Here is a 24,916-nt window from a genome sequence, read left to right on the forward strand (position 1 = left end):
AGATATATCAGTACATATAAGCCAATAGGTAACTAGAAATTGCTGTACAGAAAAGCCAGAGATATGCGTAAAGATGTCTCCAGACAGCGAGCAGGTTGCCGCCGCCATCTGGCAATGCCGGTCTTCTCTATTTTGAATCGGTGGCTGCTGTGAAAAAGAATTTAGGTGGCATAAAGCAATGTCACAATTACACGGTCACAAAGAGCACTGAGTTTGAGTTTGTTTTTGAATTGTAAAAGGTCCTGCTCAGTACACATTATGGCAACACATGTGTTATGTGCATGTGTTCCAGTGATTCCCCCTGTTCCTCTCTGTGCTGTGAGGGCAGCTATGATCGGTGTGTGTCTGTGATTTGACAAGAGCAGCACTGAGCCACAGTCGGCAGACAGGAAGACTGCATTCATTCAAAATCCGGCAACTTGGCACCTTCCCGCAGGGCTGTTCGGAGTTAGTTGTGTGTTTTAGAACGTAACCGCTGGGAAATAATCAGAAAATAACGTTTTATTTCTCCGATTTGCTGCTTTGTTCCCACCAACGCCGCTCTCTATCTTCAGTCACTCTATGGCTTGCTCGACCATCGTTGCTCTCTCTCTCTCTCTCCTTCTCAGCTTGTTGAGCTTTGGCCATCTTTAAATGCGGGGTGTTTACAAACAGGAACCGACAACAGTTACTTATCATACCTTTAACTGACTGAAGAGTATCTGCGTCATATATCAAAATGCCACAGGCTACCTTTTCTAGTGAACAATCGAGAAGGACGAACCATGTTTATGATTCATTCTTGAGAGCAATGCCATCATGCTGGTGGAGAGTAACACTCACACACATTCAAGTCCCTGCAAGTTGATTTATAGTCAGGCAAAACTAGGCATGCCTGGCTGTAAAAAATAACAACAAAGAAAACACAAGTGGCTGGCTCTGTGTGTTCTTTTAGCCTCCTTACATATGAGAAGGAACTGAAATGTAACTTTCTGCTTCATTGTATTTGTTGCTAAAGATGTGCTATATTTTAGGTTTCAAAGCCGGTCTGTACTTAGCTGTGCAGTGTGCATCTGTATGCGTGCGTGCAGCCATGCGATTGCATGCTCTAGTGTATGTGATTGGCAGGCAGCTGGATGGCTGGAATGAGCTGTATCGCCTGCAGTGTGTTCTCAGCTCCACATGCTAGGTGCCAGCGGTGAGGAGCTGGTTGATCTACTGCTGGTAGTAAGTCACATTTCCACACAAAGACTGGCAAGCTTTGCCACAGTACGGTAACGACACACATGAACGTTTCCTCACTGGAACAGAGATGCGGCAGTGAATGCAATATTAATTCTGTTCTTTGCGTGGGTATGGCGTAACGTTAAAATGACTGACTTTAGAGCAAACGCACATAGACACAGATACAGTCAGCTGAGCAGTGCCTGCACTTACATCTGCATGCACAGCACCACAGTTAAATGTAGGTCACAGAATAAGGCAGATGTGGGGGGGAATGAAAGAAGGTGAGCAGTGGAAGTGAAGGGAGGAGGAAGCCTTTCATTATGTCATCATGCTGGAGCAGCGGCAGGATTAGCAGGATATATAGGGAGAGTTTAACCTCTGACATTGGTGCTTTGGCCTTGAAAGTGAAAAGTAATAATTCTTCCATCAGGGAAAACTTAGACCCTATATTTAAACACGGATGTTGTATATCATCAGGCCTGTCTTGTCCTCCCTCTCCTCTCCTCTGGCCTGGAAAGTATGCTACAGAAATGAGCAAACACGTGAAACACAGAGGAAGTTGGATAAAACAGTTCTACTTGATTTGTAGCGCTTTAGCTTTGGCATTGTCCTGTCTTCAGTTGCTCATTTATGTAGGCTTAGGTAGCCAGCCAGTCAGTCTACAGGCTATTCTTAACAGCTGCACTTTGGGGTTTCAAGATGTGATGAAGTGCAGCGGACCCTTCGGAGAGCTCGGACGCTGGCAGTATAATTACACGGGGTGAAGTCTGATGTCCTATTCGGTAATAACCTCATTGCCTCCTGAGGCTAAAGCAGGGTGGACCTGTAGCAGGAGGGTTCATTAAGGGAGGAGAGGCTCGGTTCATTTAGTCTGTGCATATGTATCTTCTTTGTAGCTCAATTTCCTCACTACAGTTCAAGACTGAAGAAGGTTCTGATGTCCCCGTTTCAGTCCGTCTTTGTCTGAGTGTCTAATTTTTCTCATCTGATCTGCAACCGCACAAATTATCATCTCTACGTGACTTGAGAAAGCACAGCGGTGTATGCGGTACAGTGAAATATTATGCCTTGTATTGGCTGAGTTTGGACGTTTCATATTACCGCGGCCCCTAAAAATGGTACAAGATCAATACCAGTGTAAGTGCCTCTGCGTTAATGACAGTTTTGTAACTGGAAGACCATTTGAGACAAATTATTTCTAGGATTAAATTGCAGACGGCAATTTCTTTTATCCGATGCAGCCCAAAAGTGTGAGGCACATTGAGTTTCGACTTGCTCCATAAGTCAAAGTTTAGTGTGTAGGAAGGGTGTTGATCAGATGGTTAATTTACATCGGTGTGATCTCGGTCACATATGCATAGCAGTGAGATTAATCACGTTTTAGCTTCACAAATTTACACCTTGTCGTCTTGCCTTGGGATTAATTCATGATTTCTTCCGTGCATACAACAGCTATGCAGCCTGTTAGAATAAAGATTTAGTCAAACGCTGTTCGGCAAAGTTAAAGTTGGATTGTGGAGTGGAGCAGCAGATGAGTTTGTGGCCTGTGTGGAATCAGGCAGACAGTACAGTCCTCTATTTTGAACTGGATTATATAAAGGAAAAGGTAACGCCTGCACACTACTCCATGCCACAGTAATTTTATTGACTACGTTTCCATCCTGCTTGGATCATCGTCGGGTCAAAGTGTTTGTTTTTCGTTACCTTAGAATGAGTCGTTTATATCTACATTGGGAGCAGGTCCTCTTTACAGAGTCCGCCATGTTGCACTGCCATGTTTCTATAGTAGCCCACAATGGACAAAACAAACTCTGTTAACTTTTCCTGCTTTGGCCGGAGTCGATAACGTTACACGCTGCCGTTGCCGCCGCTCTCTTTCTCTCTCTTGCTTCACCACTCACTTCCCACGCACACACACACACTCTAAGCACTGACTGCTCCAAATGATCTACACTACTCTAAAAACAAATTTTCTAGAGAGGGCCTTTTGCGTTTTCGCATCCTGCACCATAGTTCTCCGACACGCTTGGCACACGGGAGAGACTTTAGTTGGTTGCAAAATGCAACCTCACCGCTAGATACCGCCAGATCCTACACACTGCTCCTTTAAGACTTCAGTATGCTTGAAACTAACGAAGTCGTACGAAGGCGGGGTGAAAAGCCTGCCGTCATAGCCTCATCTTAACTGTATCACACTGCCCAGCTCCATCAACTATGTAAAAGCAATGCTTTGAAAACTGGGAAATGAACTACTTAGTTTTTATGTGCACGTGTCGCATGATCATGAGGTTAACAGCAGGAATATGGTGTTTTCCAAAGTAATCCACTAGGAATGTGTTTGCATTGATTTGATTGACCAATGCAGCGCCTTGCTGGATGACATCCCGTTGGTTTGCAGCAGAAGCTGAGCCAGGTTGAACTTTGCCAGAGCCAAAGTGTTGGCACCCCCACTGCTCCGACAGACTGGCTCAGTTCAAATGAATGAAAGGGATGTGACGTGCTACTGCTGGTCTGAATGCGGCCTCAGGTTCTTTAGAGTACGATTTTTTGTGTTGTGGTAACCCAGAAAACACTCAAAGTCATAAATAGCTCTGGGCCCCAGTAGTGGAGGTGCATACACGCAGCACCCACTTCTATTTCAAACTACTGCCTGTCTAAATGTGTTTCCCTCATGTAATACCTTACTGGAAAAATCTGTTTTCCATACATAGAGCACATACTGTATTTGCATTTATTTCATGTTCTGCTCACATAATCCTGGGAGACCTGGCCTGGAATTTTAGACCACAAATCCCTAATTAATTAGGAAATCTAAAATATCTCATGACCGTGCAGTTCATGTTTCTTTCTGTCTGTCCACAAACGCTTAGTGGACCTCGTCCTGTTGCCTTTTTTTAACCTCACAGTGAGGTATTAGTTTGTAGCTGCTTGAACGGCTGCGAGGTGAACATTAAAGTAAAACAACTTTCTTTTTTGAGATGGAGAACAAGTCCACCCTTGTGGGTTCAATATTTTATGAGGAACAAACCCTTTGGTCAGTGTTTTATTTGAGATAACGTGCACACTTGCATTGTATTGTCCTGCAGTGTGCAGAAAAGAAGTACAGCATGTTCTCTTGCAGAGCTGAATACCTCAGTCATCCGCTGTCTTCTTTTGTATTGTTCCCTCTTTGTCTTTTGATGTGTTGAACACCACAGATTATTTTCCATTAGCCTAATCAGACTCTTCCCACTCATTGTGAATTAACATCTATTCTGTGCTTACAGACAGGAGAGCATTGGGAACATGTTCCCGTGAACCAACCTCACAGCATTTACTTTGTTTTTCCTGTAAAGTTCATGTGGTCTTTGCTGAGGTCAGAACCTCTACTCCCTACAGAAACTTCTGCTGCTTCTTATTTGAGAAATATCTCAAGCTGACTGTGATTAAAGTACCCGTAACACGGCATCTCCACCCTGGTGGTTCCCCAGCAGGCTGTAGTAAAGTGGACTGAACAATTTTCAGTGAGATGCTGTGCGGCTGTATTCCCTCCAGGGCCGTCCGAGCACTTACCTGGCAGTCAGATAGTGGAGTTCAGTTCAGTCATCTCTGGCGATGCCTGGACTGTAGACGCATTGAGAATATTACAGCAGACAGCAGCAGGGCATGCTGGGACTCAACGAATGTGGTTACATGAAAAATTAAATATATCTATAAATATAGTCTCTATATTTTACTCTTCTGGTTCTATTGTGCTTTTAGCAGAGTTTGGCTGCCCTGAGTCATTATATCATGTAGGGGTGGGACGATCGGCTATCTCCTGATTTGTTACTATACGATACTTGAGTGCCGATTCGATATGTATTGCGATTTTTATGTATTGCGATTCTAAAAGTAATTAGATATTCTGATTTATTGCGATTTTTGTTAACTTTTTTAACACTAGACCATGGGGAAAAGTTGAATCATACACTTCTAGGGACTTTTACTTTGGAAAATATCTAAATTTATACATTAAAATGTTTGATTTTCAGCATGTATGTAGTCAGAAAACTCCTGAGGTCAAATATATTGGTCATTGTCAGGTATCATTTATTAATATCATTATTTTATTAACCCCAAAATAAAAGAATAAAGACATTTGCCTCGCAAATTAGTGGTATTTTCTTTTTAATTTATAAGGAACATGTAATGTTTTATACTTCTGGTGAATATAATCCAATCAATCTTATTTCCATATATGTATTTTGTATTCACAGTTCTCTTTGTTAACACCTTATTTTGAAAACTGGATGTAGTCACTTGTATACTTCCGCTAACTTCGCCAAGTAATTTCGTTGTTGAATATTTTTAAAGTAATATAGATGCCTGCAGGTTGTTGAATGCAACTTTGCATTAAAACAGTAATAAGTTAATTTGTCCGTTTCACATATTTTTTTATTTGCTGATGAAAAATGGAATATTTTTTTTTCTGTCAGTTTTCAAAGGTTACTTTTTATTTAATTTTACTCTCCTTTTTTGCCGTGCAAATGTCAAACAAATAAAATGTCAAATTTTTCATCATAGTTTTCTTCAACAAAATTAAAACTGGTTTAAACCAATAAATACTGAGAGGAATTTGCATCGGCCTGCTGTTGTTATATGCTGACTGACAAGACAGATGGAGGCGTGTAAGATTATGTTATTGTCTAGTTAAGATCAAATGTGTTGCAGCAGGTTAAACATTTGAATCCAAAATACTTAAAATGGATGATGGATAAAACATAAAATGTTTCCACCTACAAGCAGCAAAGTCTAAAGGTCACATGATGAAACAGTTATTTCAGTTCACTATTGTTATAGTTGTCTACCAATCTACAAAGTAGAACACGTACAAATACCACACACCATGCAGGAAATCCTTTGTGCTCTCAGATGTTGCCTGAATTATCGTGAAGGTTTTTAACTTCAGCTCTTGTTGAAACTGTTTTAGAGAGGTTGTCATTTTGGTGTATGTAGTTTGTGGGGCTCTTTAATTGTATTGCGTTATACTGAGAGGTGTTTCTAATATTTTGTCCTCCGTCTTTATAACAGTGAGGGTAGAATAAGTTTAGACATTACAGGTGGAAATTATATCCAATTACAGTTAAACAGGAACATATAACACAACTACATTAAGGCCCTTGTCTTTTTTATTTCTATTTTAGTCCGTATCTCTTTAGCTGCATTTGTATATTTTCTGGTTCCTGTATATTAGGTCACTGACAGTCGAATTGCTGAACACATGCTGAGATGGTACCGGCTCCATGCACTCTCGCAACTGATAGCTCCATGTTAATTATATCAATATACTGTATGTGGTAATCCACTGAGCTTTTCAACTGTATGTGGAGGTTTCCGACATGAAGCCAGCATAATTTGGCAGCAGTGATGCTGATAGGAGAATACGTCTATTCAAACATGTTAATTTTAATGAGGCATCATTTATGAGTAGCACAGTGGGAGAGCATGGCACAGCTACAGTATATCCAGTACATCAGATAGAATGGCGCAAACCTCGCGCCAAAAAAAGCCTCACATCCTTGCATTCCCAATACATACTGCATGCACATACGTACCTGATAGTCCATCTGAGCACACGATGGAGTTTTGGAGATTTTACGAGATGACCCTTCCTCAGGGTGAGGAGTGAGTCCGGTGGATATGGTTGAAATGGATTGGCTGATCTGGGTTTTTAGAAGCAATGACGATCGATGACTGTATCTTCTCCCAGTCACGTGGATCCTCTCTAATGTATAGTGCTTAAGCTCCTTAGTCCATTCATGTATAATGGAGGGAGCTTTATAGGAACTACGTAATCCAGAAGAGTGGATGTAGTTGAGAAACCAAACCTCTTTGGGGGTGCAAGGGATGGGTGGTGAGTTCCATATGCTTTCATGGACGATCACAGTTAGAGATACAGAAAAATGATGAGCTTGGTAAATTGAAAGGCCGTCTCAAATCTTTAAAGTTGCGGAGGCTGTTCTCATTATAAATGTTGGCAGAAGTACAGACTCCTTTACTCCAGGCTGGGCACAAGAATGGACCCCCCCCTCCAGTGAAAAGAGAATAGTTATTAAAGATTGCTCTATTAAAACAGCAGTGGGTAGAAATGGAGCAAATAGGATTAAAAAAACGTATTTCTATAAAATGGTCACTATATTAGTAAGACAGTAGTGTATGAGACAGGTAATCTGAAAAAAAAAATCATGTGCCTCTGTGTCCTCCGGTGCTCCAAATGGCATCTGCAAGATTTCACAGACCGGAGGAAAACAACCAATCAGAGCTGATCTGGAGTCTGCCGTCTCTGAGCAGCTGTCAATCACTCGCAAACTCTGATCAAACGGTCAAACTAGGCAGCGCTGATCAAATATGAATCAATATTCTGTTACTGTAATGCCTATTTGTTACTTGTATGCCTCAAATGTTTTCAGAAACATCTTGTAGTGTACTGTTTAGCTGTAAAATGAGAACGTTTGTGACCCAGCAGCCATGTGGAGATCAGTTGAGGTACCAAGCACCGCCCACCAAACTGTCCTTTCAAACTTTATCCTTTCCTAACCACCTTTTCCAAAAGTGGTTAGGAAAAAACATTAGGACGTAATTTTTTTACTTTTCGACTGCAGCCTCAGACTGTCTGAAGTCCGCCTGAGGCCCTTTGCAAACTTGATGAATTGTGGATCCGGACCGCCTAAGGCACTCTTGGACTTCCTGGCCACAAGTCTGCAGTCCAGACATTTGGATTCAGCCTGTGTCATCATTGATTTCTTGTTTTTATCCAACTGACAGTTGAGAAGATATCACTGTTTGTCATGTAGGGTGACAAAGGCCTGCAGGACACCATTAATCTCCTGGCAAACATCCAAAGTTGTAGAGATCTTCCTCTTAGACCGCTGTACAAACACTGTATAGATACAGTATAACGGTAAAGTAGATGCTGGCAGTTTGTTTTAGAGCTGAATTAGCAGCCTGTTTGGTTTCCTTACTGGTTGGTGGCGCCTAATGAGGTGTAAATGGAGCAGGTCATGGGTGTAGTTATTTTTGAGAATGTATTGGATTTAGACTTGGTGTTGGTTGTGTGCTGGACTGTTTCTTGGCCCAGAGCAGTGACTTCCTGGAGTCTTGTCATAACTGTAGGGTTACCAGGCAACCAGCGGAGACTCCCAGCCAAGAAATCTTCCCGCACATAACCCCCCTGTAAAACCACAACATGTTGGTTTCACACTTACGGATTTGAAATATAATGTGTTAATTAGTGAACCTTTTTTTTTTAACCAGGCTAGCTGTTCCCCCCTGTTTCCAGTCTTTATGCTAAGCTAAGCTAACCAGCTGCTGGCTCTAGCTTCTTATTTACCGTACGGACATGAGAGTGGTGTCAACTTTCTCATCTAACTCTCAGCAAGAAAGCAAATAAATGCGTATTTTTCAAAATGTAAAACTATTCTTTAAAGTCGTTTTTCAAGCAAACACATTCCGAGCTTTGCTGCTCTTCTTTGTCTTATGTGGTCAAAAACTAAATATTTCTAAACCGATTATCTTTGGGTTTTGGACAGTTTTTCACAATTATTTAGACATTTCATAGACTAAACTGATGCAATAACTGCAATATTGCAATAAAGCGCTATTGACAAGTCAACCACAGAGGATATGAAGCAACCGCCACAACTACTATGCTCAAGTTTTTTTCTTTTTTGAAGTCTTTGCATTGGGAGAGCCAGGTATTTACACTACGCTACAAACGCCAGCAGTGTGACGAGGCGCCGAGCGTCTATTCTGCACGGAACTTTGCTGGATAAAACACATCAGGTAAAATAACGTTACATCTGTGCGTGGTCATAGTTAAGTTAGATACAGTAGCGCTGGCTAGTGTTGGTGATGTATGTTGTGCGAGACGAGAGATGAAGTTCACTGAGGCGTTTTACACAGAACTAAATGATACTACGAGAAACCCACGTCAAACTGCGACTTCCTTGAGTTGCAAAATAATGTTTTAAATTGACTAACATAATATGTGATTCATGGTGCATTCAAACGGGATCAAAACAATGTCTCATCGATGACTACCGTTCATATTGTTTCCGAAATAAGGTCCCATGGGGTCCGGGGGAAGGGGAAGGACTTAGGCTCTCTATAGCACTAAAATCTGGATGAATGAAGTAATTTACAAAAACAAAAAAAAGGCAATAATAACACATATTGCGCTGTTGAGCCAAACAACTCACAAACAACTCACTGATGAATAGAAAAGAGAATATTCCACAGACTCAGCTATGACCGTACATGTTTCTGTTCATGACTCATCCGCTCAGATTTTTTCCTGTCATGCAGGTCATAAACCACATAATTTTCCTCCTGAGGGCAAATGACCTGCAAACATTTAACCAATCCTCTTCCCTATTACAAAAGCTCTCCTTTTCCTCTATTGCGTATATCTACATTGGGCTCTCTGCGAGATCTATGCTTTCTATCCCATCAGGCTCCTTTGTTCATCACCGTCTCCTGCTAACTCCCACTAAGTCATTTAGCCGTCCTTTGGCTGGCAGTGGCTCGTTTCCATGTTTCCCGTTTTGTACTGTTTCTTTGTGTAGCCCTCACAAGACTAGCTCTGTCCTCCACCCCCGCCTCTCCATCTGTGCCACGCATTTATGTTGTTTCGCTGCAGTTACTGAAGCACACATCCTGATTGCTGCCAGGTGAGGCCAAATAGCTGCGCACCCACATACACGCATGCACGACACGCCTCGGGGCACACACACACACATTTCCACAGAGGGCTTCCGTTGAGCAGTGGTGCATATAGATGCCATTTGTTTGTTGACAACATTGTCATTTTGCAGCTGTGTGATTTCCTGCTTGTTTTCTTTGTGTTTTTTTGCATGCATCCGGCCCGCTGCTGTTATTTCCAGGTGTTAAATGGCATATTTTCCGCTGAGTAACATTTGACCTCAGCCTGGTAGACATGTTGAAACTGCTACTCAGGGGATTACTGCCTGACACCCAACCCACCTGTCAATGCCTTGAAAGCCTGAGGCAGAACATGCTGCAAGTTTGCTGAAAGTTATCAGATTGTTGTGTGTGTGTGTGTGTTTGTGCAGATGTGTGTTTGTCTGAGTAATTGCATCAATTTCACTGTTATTTTCTTCCCCCCATACTGTCTCTGGTCCCTCTGGCCTAGTTGCTCCCTGCTGTTTTCCTCCTGCTTAACCAGGGTCAGTGGATGAGCTTTGGCCTCCTGTGTGGCTGCGGGGCGGGATGCCTGGATGTCTGGGTATATGGGGAGGGGGGACTGCAGATCTGCAGCGCTCTGCAGGACCCGGCAGCTACAGAGACGGGAAGCTGTACAGTAATTAGGACTAGAGGAGGCTTAACAGCTTTTTTTTCTCCCGCCTCACCCTGCCACTCTCCCTTTCTCTCTCTCTCTCTCTCTTTCTCTTTCTCTTTCTCTTTCTCTCTCTCGAAATGCTCCCACATTAAAAGACCAAAACTCATAATTACGTGTAGCGTAGAGGATTGTACTTCCTCTGATGTGAGGCAATTTAATGCTTCATTTATTCACCTTCATTGCTTTGTATTTCACACTGTAAGCCATCAGTGGACCTAACGTGTCGTACACCAGAGTATGTCAAGCTGATACTGACAGTGTTATTTTTTAATGATTGTGTTTTTTTTGTACAACAATGAAATAAGCAAATATATCATGTTGATGCACATGTGAAATGTTGATGAGTTTTTGAGGTATAGTGTCATAATTGTAGTGCATTTCAGTGGAGCACAGGGAACAGTGGTGGCGACACCTAATGGAAAGCCAAACAAACAAACAAACAAAAAAACCTGAGCAAATTCCTTGATCAATTTTGGGTTTGATTATCCCCAAAGTACTACGTTTTAAGAAAAAAACGAAAATATCATTGTGCATTTTATATCTTTTGGTTCTGGACTGTTGGTTGGATAAATCAAGTAATTTGAGGACGTCAACTTGGCCACTGTTTCATTATGAAGGGCACCTTTCTCTGTTTCATTGTAAAAATAAGCGACGTGATTAATCAATAATGAAAATAATTGCTAGTTGCAGCCCTAGTGTCTGCTAATGTCAGAAGAAATGATTATATGCTTTCATTACCTTATGAAATATAATAAAAAGATTGTTAAGCTTCAGGGAAAATGAGCACTGGCACTGCATCACATAGCAAAGGACATCACTGAATACATGATTAAATACATGATTTAATGAGTGAGGTCATTGTTTTAACAGTTATCTAGTACTAGTGACAATATAGTAAAACACGGTTATAATGATATAAAACAAGGTCTCTATTTTACAAAGTGAAAGTGGCCGAGAGCTACTCGTAGCACCAAGCTATACATCGCCAATAGCAGACATAGTTTTTTTCTTATTTTATGGTCCTTTAATAACGTTTCAGCCACCGCAGTCATCGCCTCTAGTACAATCCCGTCATAGTCGAAGGACTTTTTGTGTTTTGTTAGGGTGTGCGCTACTAAATGAAGCCCAACATCGCCTAATACACATGGATGTATAAAGAGAACTAAATACCTTTAGTGAGCGACTGGTAGCTTTTTACGCATTGGGAAATGTAGAGACAAACAGCCCAATTAGTCACAATCAAATGCTGATGGGTGAGAAAGAACTTCTACACTGCAGGTCAGCCTGAAGTAGGGATGCACCAATCTGATTTCTTTAGTCTCGATAGCGATGCCTGGGCTTTGGGTATCGGCCGATACCTAGTACCGATCCGATACCAGTGTTTAATTAATAAGCTGTATGCCTCTCTATGTTTAGTGACTGGGATTCTTATATGTGTAAAGCAACATCAGGCTTGACTTAAACATCGCTTTCCTAAATTTGTAAAACAAAATGTAACAAATAAACACATAACTATATATTTGCTGAATTGTATTAAATAATAAATATTAGCAACTTGTTAAAACATCTTCACGATTAACTGGAATCACAAGTGTAAACCTTTTTAATGCAATTGGTCAAAACTTAAACAGGAATTAAAATGACAGTATATAATGTACATAAACATAGAATTAAATTAAAGAGATCGGTTCCATGTTCACCGATACCTGATCAAGGTTTGTGAGTCGGTATCGGCCTGATATCCAATCCAGTATCGGTGCATCCCTAGCCTGAAGTTAGTTTGATAATCACCATTTAGGGACACATTTTACCAAACAGAGTCTGCATCAAGTTCAAGTTAGGTTAAAGTTTGTACTGACCTTCACATTAAACAATTTCCTTGGGGGAAACCCTATTTGTTTATTAATTTGGGGTTCTTTAAATGATTCATATTTAGTGCAATCTTAGTTGTCTGAGAAGACTGATGTCAGCAGTGTTTAGTTCTTGTTGTGCTGAAGATTTAATGAGGGAAGCTTTAAATCTGATTCCAGTTAATAGATGCTCCTAAATGAAATGCCTCTTTTTTTGTTAAGAGTGGAAAGCAGCCAAGTTCTGCCCTGCAGGCGGTGTTTTCCTGCGGTGTGTCTGTGTGAGCAGTGTGTTTTTTTTCATGCACACACAGCCTCATGTATACATGTGCACTTTTGACTCCACTAATTTGTCCCACTCCTCTTCTCAGGGTCCTGCTGCTGTATCCTGGAAGACACATGGTCATGAACAAATAGAATCAGTTAAGGTGAGTGTCTCAAACCTCCACATTATTTCCTTTCTCCCCTGAGCAGTTTCATTCTGAGCTTTCTTCTTTTACAGGCCCTCCAGCTGACCCGGGCTAAGTCGTCGCTGTGGGGCTTTGTTGTTGGTGGGCCAGCTGAACAGGCGTGTATGTGAGTGAGAGGTGATGAAGTCCAGTATGAGGCAGTGGCGGCGGCTAGTGCTGATGGGAATGCTGGCCTGGGTTCTCCTCTTCCTCGCCCTCCTCTCTTACTTCCTGGATGCTCGTGTGAATGAGCCCCTGACCTCGGTTGGCTCTTTACTCTCCCAGCACCCCGACACCCGCCGCCTGTCCTCTATACAGGCCTCCCATCAACAGCATGCCAACCTGGGCTCCCGGGCTGAACTGGCTTCCACCTTAACTGCAACCTACCCTGGAGATGAGCCAGACCCGGAGCCTTCTGCCAGCTCCACAACCCCAGAGCTCAGCCTGGAGGCGAGCCACAACCCCAACAGTGCCCCTTACTCCATTTATGGTAGCCAGGAGACCAGCCACCAGGACTACCTGGACCCACAGAGCCTGGCTGCCTGGTCCTCCTTTGGTACAGAAAATGTGGGTTCTCACTCAGACCCTTCAGTCCAGAGTCGTGAGAGAACTTCCCAGACAGAGTACCAGAACCGTGCCAGCACCACACGCAACCACGGCGGGGAGGAAGAGGAAGAAGATGAGAGGGACAATGAAGAAGAAGAAGAACTAGGAAAAAGAATGAGGACTACAGCAGGCAGGCGGCGCGGCGGTGACTCCTCGGATCTGGAGGAATATTACTTCTCCAAGTCAGCTTCTGTGGTGCAGCGGTTGTGGCGGGGTCGCGTGTCCTCCGGCATGCTGAGTCCTCGGCTGCAGCGCGCCATGAAGGACTACGTTAGCGCCAATAAACACCACGTCTCCTACGAGGGGCATCGCAGGGCCGCCCAGAGCGCTAAGGAGGTGCTGTGTCAAATGAAAGCCCAGGCCCGGCTCAGGACAGTGGACGGGTCGGAGCAGCCCTTTGCCTCACTCGGTTGGGCTCGTCTGGTGCCGTCTCGTCCTCTGGAGCGACTGCAGGGACGGCAGGACCAGAGCAGCTTCAAGACCTGTGCGGTGGTCACCTCGGCGGGAGCCATCCTGCGCTCAGGACTGGGCAAAGAGATTGGTGAGTAGAGAGATTTTGAGTAATTGCAGCAAGGGGCCACAGGGATTCTTTTGTTACATGGAAAAAAGGGATTTTGTAGAAAAAGCATGTTTATATTCCTGAAAGCAAGGTATGGAAATAATGTTGTTTTTGTATCCGTACCAAAACGTAATAATATGGCGATAATAACGCGTTAACACAAATTTGTTTTAACGCCACTAATTTTTTTAAGGAATTAACAAATTAACTTAACTTGCAATTTTTACGTTGTAGTCATCCATTCGAACCAACCATGTCATACTAGCTTGTTGCGAAGGAGGCTAAATAACCCTCCAAACGTATGCAAAATTTTGGCAAGGAAAATGGGTTCTATGGGTACCCACGAGTCTCCCCTTTACAGACATGCCCACTTTATGATAATCACATGCAGTTTGGGGCAACTCATAGTCAAGTCAGCACACTGACACACTGACAGCTGTTGTTGCCTGTTGGGCTGCAGTTTGCCATGTTATGATTTGAGCATATGTTTTATGCTAAATGCAGTACCTGTGAGGGTTTCTGGACAATATTAGTCATTGTTTTGTGTTGTTAATTGATTTCAAATAATAAATATATACATACATTTGCATAAAGCAAGCATATTTGCCCACTCCCATGTTGATGCGAGAGTTAAATACTTGACAAATCTCCCTTTAAGGTACATTTTGAACATATATAAAATGTGGGATTAATCATGATTAACTATGGACAATCAAGCCATTAATTGCGATTCAATATTTTAATCGATTGACAGCCCTACTTAATAACTATTAAAAACGTAATAATACCTAGCCCTACAGTTGACAAAAGAAAAGATAAGGTATGACACACTGTAACGGAAGATATAAACTGAAAGATTTTTAATTATGCTGTTTGAGCTCAGACCACTGGATAAAAAAACTGCTATACTTTACCAAGAAGCTGCAACATTCATCACACCCAACAGTAAACCCTGAAAGTGTTGGACGAGGCAAACAGCATACTGATGATTGTGGTATTTGTTGAGTCATATGGGTGTTCCTGTCATGCAATACGAGTTTCACATTAGTAGAACTGCCAGGAGTTTAAAAAAAAGGAAGTTGCAATATGGCTTTTTAATGATTGCTGAGGTGGAACAGATGTTGTTTAGCTGTAAAATGAGAAAGTTTGCTCCGGCTGGTGGGCGGTGCTTGGTATTTCCTCAACTGAACTCAACATGGCTGCCGGGTCACAAACTTTCTCATTTTACAGCTAAACAGTTCACTACAAGATATTTCTGAAAACATGTGAGGTGAGAATCAGGCATTACAGTAACAGAATATTGATTCATATTTGATCAGCGCTGCCTAGTTTGATTGGAGTTCGTTCGACAGCTGCTCAGAGACGGCAGGCTCCAGCTCGACTCTGATTGGTTGTTTTCCTCCGGTGGGAGAAATCCTGCAGATACCATTAGGAGCACCGGAGGACACAGAGGCCCATGATTTTTTTTTTCAGATTACCTGTCTCATGCTTTTCTTAATCATATTTGCTCCATCTTGCCTACTGCTGCTTTAACTGACACCAACATTAACATGCTGCAATCAGTTTCAAAATGAAACTCTGGCATAAAAGCACTACAAAGCGTAGCTCCAGTGTTGTATAGCTCTACCTGAATAGTACATGTGTAATGAGATTACTTAGATCCATGTTAAGATGTTTACTGTGGCTTGTCAACAAGTCCAACATCCGGTAGTAAGGCAGGTAGTAGATTACCATAGCGACTAAACTCTATACACAGTATGTACTCTAACAAATGTATCTTGATCCGTAATGCTTTGAGCACAGCGGCCCCGCTATGATGCAGAATTTTAAAGGTCAACAAATATCCACTTGCACCTCCATTTTTTTGCACGGCATTTTCTTGATTAACTTGTCAAGCTGATCGTGAGCAGGCTTGAGTGCGTGCCTAGTAGGGTATATGTCGTTGTGTTTGAATGTGTGTGCTCTTGGTTTAGAGATTTTGGCAGCTATTTGGTAAGTGGGGAGAGTGTGAACTCAGTGACAGATGGCTCACGAGAAAAAAGCAGAACCCCCTCTGGTAACCAATCAGGCTCTTTCACATCACGTATAGCTGCCTTGCATTTCCTTGTGAATTCAGCTGCTCTAAGCCAAGCAAAAGCTTTAATATTAAGAGCTTCGGCATCATGCATTATATTTCTATATAATATGTCTGTGTACTGACGGCACTCCGTAGACACTAGCTGTCCGAGGTAACGTCGTCCCAGAAAGAGAAGCAGAGCAAACCACTGAAAATCAGATGCAGACAAGTGATGCAAACCTCCATCTGCACTTGACCCTGTGGTCAGAGTAGGATTAACTTGTGGTGCTGTGTCAGTGAAAACATCAGCGCTGCAGTCTTTCAACACTGATCCCTCCACTCGCTGCAAGAAAAGTTCCTCTGTTGCAAAAAGTATGATAGATTATTATAAGGTCAGATTTATACAGTTGTAGGTGCATACAGGTTTGCTGCAAAGTTACAGAAATACAGATTAAAAATGCATTCAAGTACACCTCCAAGTGAGTGTTTTAATGCATATTAAAGCTGAAGTAGGTAGAATTAGAGCATGATTGGATATGATTAAAAAATGTTTGTTTCATAAAACACTCACTATATCCTGACAGTAGTGCATGAGACAGGTAATCTGAAAAAAATCATGAGCCTCCGTGTCCTTCGGTGTCCTCCGGTGTCCTAATGGCATCTGCAAGATTTCAAACACCGGAGGAAAACAACCAATGAGAGCCGAGCTGGAGCCTTGCCGTCTATAAGCAAGTGTCAATCACTCGCGAACTACGATCAAAACGGTCAAACTAGGCAGCGCTGATCAAATATAAATCAATATTCTTTTACTGTTATGCCTATTTCCTTGCCTCAAATGTTTCAGAAACATCTTGTAGTGTACTGTTTAACTGTAGAATGAGAAAGTTTGTGACCCTACAGCCATGTTGAGATCAGTTGAGGAAATACCAAGCACCGCCCACCAGCCGGAGCACACTTTCTCATTTTACAGCTAAACAGTACACTACAAGATGTTGCTGAAAACATTTGAGGAGACAAATAGGCATTACAGAAACAGAATATTGATTCATATTTGATCAACACTGCCTAGTTTGACCGTTTGATCGGAGTTTGCGAGTGATTGACAGCTGCCTCAGTTGAATGAACAGCCAATAGGAACGCTCTCTCTCTGAAATTACCTGTGATTGGCCAAAGTCTCCAATCATAGACTAGATTTTTTTAAAGCCTGAAAACAGAGCCATGAGGAGGTGCAGAACTCTAGTTATCTCTCAGAACACTTGAATTATAATATGCTGAAAGGTTATCATTGAATTTTTTGCCCAATGATGCCAAAAACATTCTGCCTACTGCAGGTTTGAGGTGTTTTTGGTATGTGAGGTTACTGCTTTAGTGGTGGAGGATGAAGAACATGTGACTGAGTGGTATTCCTTATTTTTAGAAGCAAAGGGAAGAGAGGCAGTCTTCAGTTTTTGGGCTCCAGGCCTTGGGCTTAAACTCTGCAGGTGCTTCTAAATCTCTGTTGATACATCATCACCCCCCCCCCCCCCCCATGTTTGTTATTGGTTTCTGTCCAATAATGTGACCCATATGCACATACTCATAACCAACGAAAGTGAATGTGTCTTTTCAGTACCATACTTGCATCATTGTTTTCTCGGTTTTGAACATGCACATATGTAAAAATCAACTCTAAGCCTCGCATACGCCTTCAGAGTCATTATGAGAACATAGGAAGGAAATGAAAGATGAATTCATGATTTGTTCTCCGAGGGCAAACGCATGCATCTTTATGTCAGGGTATTGGTTCAGTGTGTCATCATCGTGGTATTCAGTTCTAAAGAAAAGAGATTTTGCTTGACAGGTGGATTTAATGACTTGACGAATGAGATGAATGTTATAGGGCTGATTAATTATTGAACAGTGTTGGAAAAGCTCAACTTTGTTACATTAATTCTCAGGCTCGGATTCAACAGGAAATCAAACTGCATCGATCCCACTCCGTCTACGTCTTCTCGCCCTGCTGTCCTTCCCAAAAGGCTGCACTGTATCAAAACCTACATTATGCAGCTGTGAATTGTGACAAATAGCCGAAAGATGAATGTGCTCCTTTTTTTTTTTTTCTCTGCCGTTTGCAGGTTGGCTGACATTTAGATTATTGGGTTTCTCTGGATGGCTGCAGCACAGAGTTCATCCTGTGAGAGCTTTGTGACTGAGGTTTTGGTTGAGTTGAGTGTTGTTCAGTGGTTCAGTGTGTGATGTGTGGCTGCCATCATGTGGTTAACAGGATAAACTGCATCCATGAGGTGGAGAAAATATCAGGAACACACTACAGCATTATTCAATGAAATGCCCTGTGACAAATAGTCACTATGTGAAGTTTATAGTGTTTTTTGACATTTAGAAGTTTTGACTCAACTCTCTGGTCATATTTGAGATCATAGTTTGGGGTATTGATGAGTAAATCTCCTCAGTCTGTGCTGGTGAAGCCTCAGCCCACGGTCTCTCTTCGTTCATGTGGTTTTTCTGCACATTTCGGCTCATGATTTTTTTTTTTTGTGAAGCAAATATGACTAATTTGTGCTGTTGTCTTTGTAACTGTGATTAGTGATACTGTGATAGTGGTGCTAAATTTCTGATATGGTGCCCCCCAGTGGTAGTAAAAAAAAAAAGACTGGTAGAAACTCAGCAGATCTGACCTTGGACACTGAGATATAAAGGGTTAAAATCAACACATAGACGTCACTGGTTTCCACTGGGATTGTGTCCTTGATGCCATCAGAATAATTTAATTTATAAAAGCCTACATCTTCAGGTGGCATTAAACTTTAACCATATTTATTCTCTTTTTATGTTGCTTTTATTTTTTCCCACCTCCTGCATGTGTCCAGGGTATTGTCATGCTGCTCTGCCTCTTTTTAGACTTCATGTTCTGGTTGCATGAAGACAGACAATGTAATGTTTAGGGCTGAAATCAACCTTAGGTTTTTCTAGTTTTATGTTATACCAGTATCCTCACTCTTGCTTTAAAACTGAGCCCGCTACAACCTAAAAAGCGTGAGTTGCCTTAAAGAAATTAGTGGCGTTAAAACGAGTCTGCGTTAAAGCGTTATTATTGTGTTAACTTTGACAGCCCTAGTAATTATATCAGAAAAGAATTACTGTTAAAACAGTAAAACCTTTCTAGATCTGAGATATGGTCTTATCTTTATAGACCTGCCAGCTAGAACTTGTAAAATTGTAAATTAGTTTACTTCATTAGCAATTGATCTATCAGTTTAGTTTTAACTAATTGATTAATTGTTTAGTATGTACAGTAACATGTCAGAAAATAGTGAATAATACCCATCGCAATTTTCACAGAGCCCAAGTTTAACGGCCCAGGACCCAAATACATCCCATTTACAGTGACAGAAAAAAAGCACCAAGTCCTCACATTTTAGGAGGCTGGAACCAGTAAATGTTTGGCATTTAATAGCCCGCATGATTATGCAAGAATCGATCATCACAGTTGTTCTCAATGACTGACTAAGCATTTAAGCTGTTGTGTTAATAATACTAATCTTTATTTACACAGCACTTATCTTGACAAAGTTACAAAGTGCCTCACGGGGAAGAAATGCAAGCAATAGTCAATCAAAACATGAAACGGAAAGAAGGAAAATGATATAATAAAGAGATAAGATGGCAAAGATGAAACTGTAAAACCAGAAAATGTGAAAAAAGCTTTCAAGTGCAAATATTAAAAGAGTGTTTTTTCATAAAGTGTGAAAGAGCAAAGACGTGTGTCGAAGTACTATTGGTAACTTGAAAAGCATTTAAATTCTTCAACGTCCTCAGAACAGCCAACACACTGGGCTCACCGGCCCATAATGGGTTAACAGCTTAGCAATGTAATTGGAACAAGGCCATTTAATACCTTTTAGAAAAGGTCAGTCATGTCAGTTTATATCACAAAGCTAATTCAAGGTGGCCAGCACAGAGGAAACATGTTACAGTAATAGCTGGAGCCATGATTGATACTAGAATAGTGCATTATAATTGTTCGGCTAAAGAAAAAACAATTAAATTTACTGCCACGCGTCCAGCAGTCTGCCTGTAACATTGTCTGCCTCTCCCGGGTTTTATTTGTCAGGCATGGAAGTTTGCATCAACACTTCTAGACATAAAAAAAGACACCTCATTTTGAAAAAACAAAATAACTGCAGCAACACAGGGTCAGTTATATTAAACTATATTTGAGTTTACAAAGCAACACGAGGCATCTGACAAGTCCCAAAGAGCCACAACAGACTCGGTCACAGTCCATCTCACACTGTGAAAGTTCATTCATCATGTGACAAGAGGAATATAACATGTCAGACATGAACACACGGAGTCAACAGAGGAGCAGTGGGCTCAAGTTTAATCTCACAGATGCTGATAAATGCGCTCTTTAGCTTTACATTAATCAAACTCTCTGTGGCTATGACGGAGAATGAGTAACGGCGTGGTGATACCGTAGTTTAATCACTGTGTATGTCACAAGCTTCACATACTTTATGGCAGTTGCTGATGATGTAGAAACCATAAAACGCACTGTGAAGCTGACCAGTGGACTGACCAATTCACTGTCTGTTTTTCACACAGTCTGTTTACAGTTAAGTTTTACTTTCAGTATATTGTGAGATGATTTTGCCACTAAACGCAATGTTTTCAAGTCAAACTCCTCACATTAACCTTTTCTGTAAAAAAACAATATTCAAATCCATTTCTTCTTGAAAAACTGTCTAACTATACTGCATTATAATATTGTGCTCATGTGCTGGTTACTTAGTTGTAATGCTTTTTTTCTAGAAATAGGAAAAAACATAGAAATAAGAAGATGATAATTGCGAATAAACAAGGTGAAGGTTAAATATTGATCCTGATCAGGTTGAGGTTAAACTAACAAACACGTCTAGTGGGGAACTGGTGGAAAAACAAGTGTGAAAAGTTGCTCTATACAATATTCAGAGCATTAATATAGCAGCAAAGAACTATTTGCTATGTAAAGATATAGAGGAGTATTGTCTACCTGAGCAGAGTATGAAGTCACTCTCCCGCTGTGTGTGTTGTAATCCAAGCTTCTGTATGCATTGTTGACATAAACGGGCTGGCCTGATAATGCTGTCCTGACCGGTGGCGCCATCATCAAAGTGTAGTGCCCATCCTCGGGGTTCCCCCTCTGGTTAACACTGTTAGCTCTATCAGCACTGTTGCCGTCGTTTCCACTGTCAGCACCGTTCCTCCTGAGCCACTGGCTCAGCCGTCGCCATGTCGAGAGCCGTGCGGAGGCAATAGAAATGCTCCCGATCTCGTATTTAAATGTTGCAAACTTATATAGTCCGTAAGAAGTGATTTTAAAGATATCACTGGTTCTGTTAATCTGAAAAGTCAGAGGAGGAGAGGGTGCTTTGAAAAACAGGGAGGGTCCTGATCAGGTCAAAGGTCAGGCAAACAAGGACCAAGCTCTTCTTTAAAAGCGAAAATCTTAAATACTGAAAATCCTGATTATGAAAGTCTCGTAGAGAAAATAAAAGCTCTGAAACATTAAATGATAAAAGCTAACTTTAAACTGTATAATCCTTGAGATAATACTTTATGCTATACTTGGGTATATATATGACAGTTTTAAATCTCCAGGGCTCCTCTGAGAAGGAATCAAATGATTTTGATTAAACTGCTCGCCACGCTGCCGTCTGTAACGGGGGGGTCATCAGAAAAAGGCATCGCTTCATTTTAAGGGGTCACAGTCAGGCCAGATTGAGAATCACTGGCTATGGGGAAAAATATCCATACAAATGATTTATCATGAACACACTTTCGATGGGCTGGAACAGGTTTTGTGGTATGTTACATAATTGATGTCAATCAAGCAGTCTTGGTGGGTTTCCCACCATGAAGAGACTTGCAGTATACAGGCCTTTCTATTAGCATTCAGGAGTATGCTGGATTTTTACCCATTATTTGTTTAGTTATATTATGTAAAAGTACCGTAACACAATATATTTTTAATAAGAACCACAAGTATATGTAGTAGTGACCACACACACACGGGGCTGATATAAATATACAATCAGGCAAAGGCACATTTATTTATATAGCATAATTCATGCACTTAATGCAAATTTCAAAGTTCTTTACATGCATTTAAAAGAAAAAAGCAACACTGATAAAAGCAACACTAGTGAGGGCAAACACAAGCATAAAACATGTCAAACTTGGTCAGTGCATCAAAACATCATAAAAAACAAAATACCATGGATCATTACAAACTTGAAATATTAATAGAAAGAATAATAATAAAAATAAATAATTGAAAAAAATAAAGTAGTAGTAGTAATAATAATAATAATAATAATGATTACATGAGATTGATAAAATATAAACAAAGAGAGAGAGATACGAATACAACCTAAATATATGGAAATAATGAAATATACATATAAAAATTATACAAAAAATAAAGATAAAAAAACAAGTGTACTTTTCGTTCTTTATCACAAAATATTCTTTAGACTAAAGATTGTGTAAAACAATAATGTGAGTTTCCTCTTCAGTAAAACTAAGGTTGGACAAAGAACGAGCCCTGCTTTAAGAAAACCTCTTTGAAAATCCATCAGTGTGGTGTAGCCCTGTAGGAAACCCACATGTTTACAGTATTATATTGGAGCAGGAGGGCAAACTCAATGTCAGGCTTGAGCACGTTTGGAGTGTTTGCAGAAGGTCGTGCTGTTGTGAATGCCAATCAGCAGTGTTGTAACAGTCGACTGGCGGCACTGATGAGGGAGTATTAGATCATAAGCTGGAGTGTCATCCATTCTGGTGTCAGATCGACACACGAGGAGGATCAGTGGGACTGGTGGATCGATCAACAGACAGGCAGACGTTACAAGTTTCTAATTATCACCACAACCATCAATCAAGTTGAGGATTTCATGTTGCTGTGCGTGAACTGAGAAGGGCACTACATGAACAGCAAAATGTGGACAGAATTAGGGGTGAAATTGACGTTTTCTTCTGTATTAGTGGTGGCTCATCAGTTGCAGGAGCTAACCACTAGAGAGCACTTTGGTCTTGCCTGTGAGCCTGGCAGACATCTCTGTTAACAGTCAATGTGATCATGATTTACATCAGCGTGTTGTCATAGTGACTTCCGCCGCAAACACTCGATCCGTCTACAAAAAGCATTGATCTAACTACAGAAAGATCTGTATGTGTACAGAGAGTGAATCGGAAGTCATTCTTATGCAAACAACCGTGTTCTTGTTCTAGTTTCAGTGAGCCTCTGTGTGCCTTTTTATGTATTTTATGTAATGTTTTTTTTTCTTTTTGAAGTTGCCTCCAAAATACAAGACTAAGCAGCAATTCTGAACACAATGATGACTACATACAGACCTTGACAAGCTCTCGCTAATGAAATTTGAAATTGATGTTGCGGTATTTCTTTTCTGCCTCGGTTTGTCCTTGTTTGCATTTATCTGGACAATTCAATAAATGCCAAACATACATTGCCTGATTGTAAACAACCAGTCTAGATCTAGAGAGGTTTTTGTGGAAAAAGAATGCAAAGTATTAGGAGGAGAAAATCATAAGAATATAAAAAAAGTTACGCAGCTTAAGTTTTCATTATTTCCTGTAACATTTATACCACAAGGTCAGTTCCTTACCTGTTTCAAGTGACATGGTCTGTGTTTTTTCTTTTCTTTCAGATGCTCATGATGCAGTGTTACGGTTCAACGCTGCACCAACAGAGGCATACGAGAGAGACGTGGGGAACAAAACCACCATCCGCATCATCAACTCGCAGGTGAGTGAGAGTCTGGCTTTGCACGATGCACAATAATGAATAATTGGTAGATATATAACTCGGGGGGGCTGCGTCACTCACTGAAACACAATGTAAAACACGCGGGGCGGCAAATGTCGGAAATATAAATGATTTACGACTTCAATCCACATCTTTTTTTTACCATGCAGTTAATGCTGTTTTATTGATGTCTGGTTTGCGTTTGTGATTCTATCGTTTCTCTTTATTTCAGCTCAACCACCACTTGTGAATAATGATGACTCATCAATAATATATTCAGTTTTACTTGCACATTCTTACTGCACAATTGGAATATGTTATAGAATATATACATTTTTATTTGAGGATGGTTCATGCTTGAAATGGCAAATTTTTTTTAAACCTTTGAGGTTCTTGAATCTAAACAAGAAGCTTAAATATTAACTTACTGAAAATAAAGACTTTCAATCGATTAAAATATTTAATCACACATTTTGTATCTGTTCAAAATGTACCTTAAAGGGAGATTTGTCAAGTATTTAATACTCTTATCAACATGTGAGTGGGCAAATATGCTGCTTCATGCAAATATATGTATATATTAATTATTGGAAATCAATCAACAACACAAAACAATGACAGATATTGTCCAGAAACCCTCACAGGTGCTGCATTTAGCATAATAAATATGCTCAAATCATAACATGGCAATCTCAAGCCCAACAAGCAACAACAGCTGTCAGTGTGCTGACTTGACTATAAAGTGGGCATGTCTGTAAAGGGGAGTCTCGTGGGTACCCATAGAACCCATTTTCATTCACATATCTTGAGGTCAGAGGTCAAGGGACCACTTTGAAAATGGTCATAACAGTTTTTTCTCAGCAAAATGTAGCACAACTTTTGGAGCGTGATATTTAAAAATGCCTGGCAACCTTACGACGATGAGACTCCAGACGTTACTGTGCCCGACCAAGAAATAGTCTGATACATAACTGCCCACAAAGTCACGATTTCTTGTTTTTACTGCC

The 24,916-nt window shown here is 41.0% G+C and overlaps 1 protein-coding gene and 1 long non-coding RNA gene across 3 annotated transcripts in view; one reads left to right on the forward strand and one right to left on the reverse strand.

Moving 5' to 3' along the window:
• The window catches only part of st6gal2a (ST6 beta-galactosamide alpha-2,6-sialyltranferase 2a), a 55,461-nt gene that overhangs the window by 8,623 nt on the left and 21,922 nt on the right, over window positions 1-24,916 (forward strand). The window contains exons 1-4 of one of the 2 annotated variants that reach the window (XM_037789792.1): window positions 8,696-9,009; window positions 12,804-12,860; window positions 12,935-14,028; window positions 23,812-23,909. In XM_037789792.1, the coding sequence (XP_037645720.1) occupies window positions 13,023-14,028; window positions 23,812-23,909 (1,104 nt within the window). In that variant the 5' untranslated portion in view covers window positions 8,696-9,009; window positions 12,804-12,860; window positions 12,935-13,022. Of the gene's footprint in view, window positions 1-8,695; window positions 9,010-12,803; window positions 12,861-12,934; window positions 14,029-23,811; window positions 23,910-24,916 lie in introns of those variants that run through there. The other variant, XM_037789790.1, reaches the window with a different exon arrangement.
• LOC119500189 lies at window positions 456-10,648 on the reverse strand. The gene is made up of 2 exons (XR_005209573.1): window positions 10,604-10,648; window positions 456-600 (listed from the first exon to the last, which is right to left on the reverse strand). It is a non-coding gene; the product is annotated as an uncharacterized LOC119500189 (long non-coding RNA).

This window comes from Sebastes umbrosus, chromosome 13 (genome assembly GCF_015220745.1).
Source record: "Sebastes umbrosus isolate fSebUmb1 chromosome 13, fSebUmb1.pri, whole genome shotgun sequence".
NCBI lineage: Eukaryota > Metazoa > Chordata > Actinopteri > Perciformes > Sebastidae > Sebastes > Sebastes umbrosus.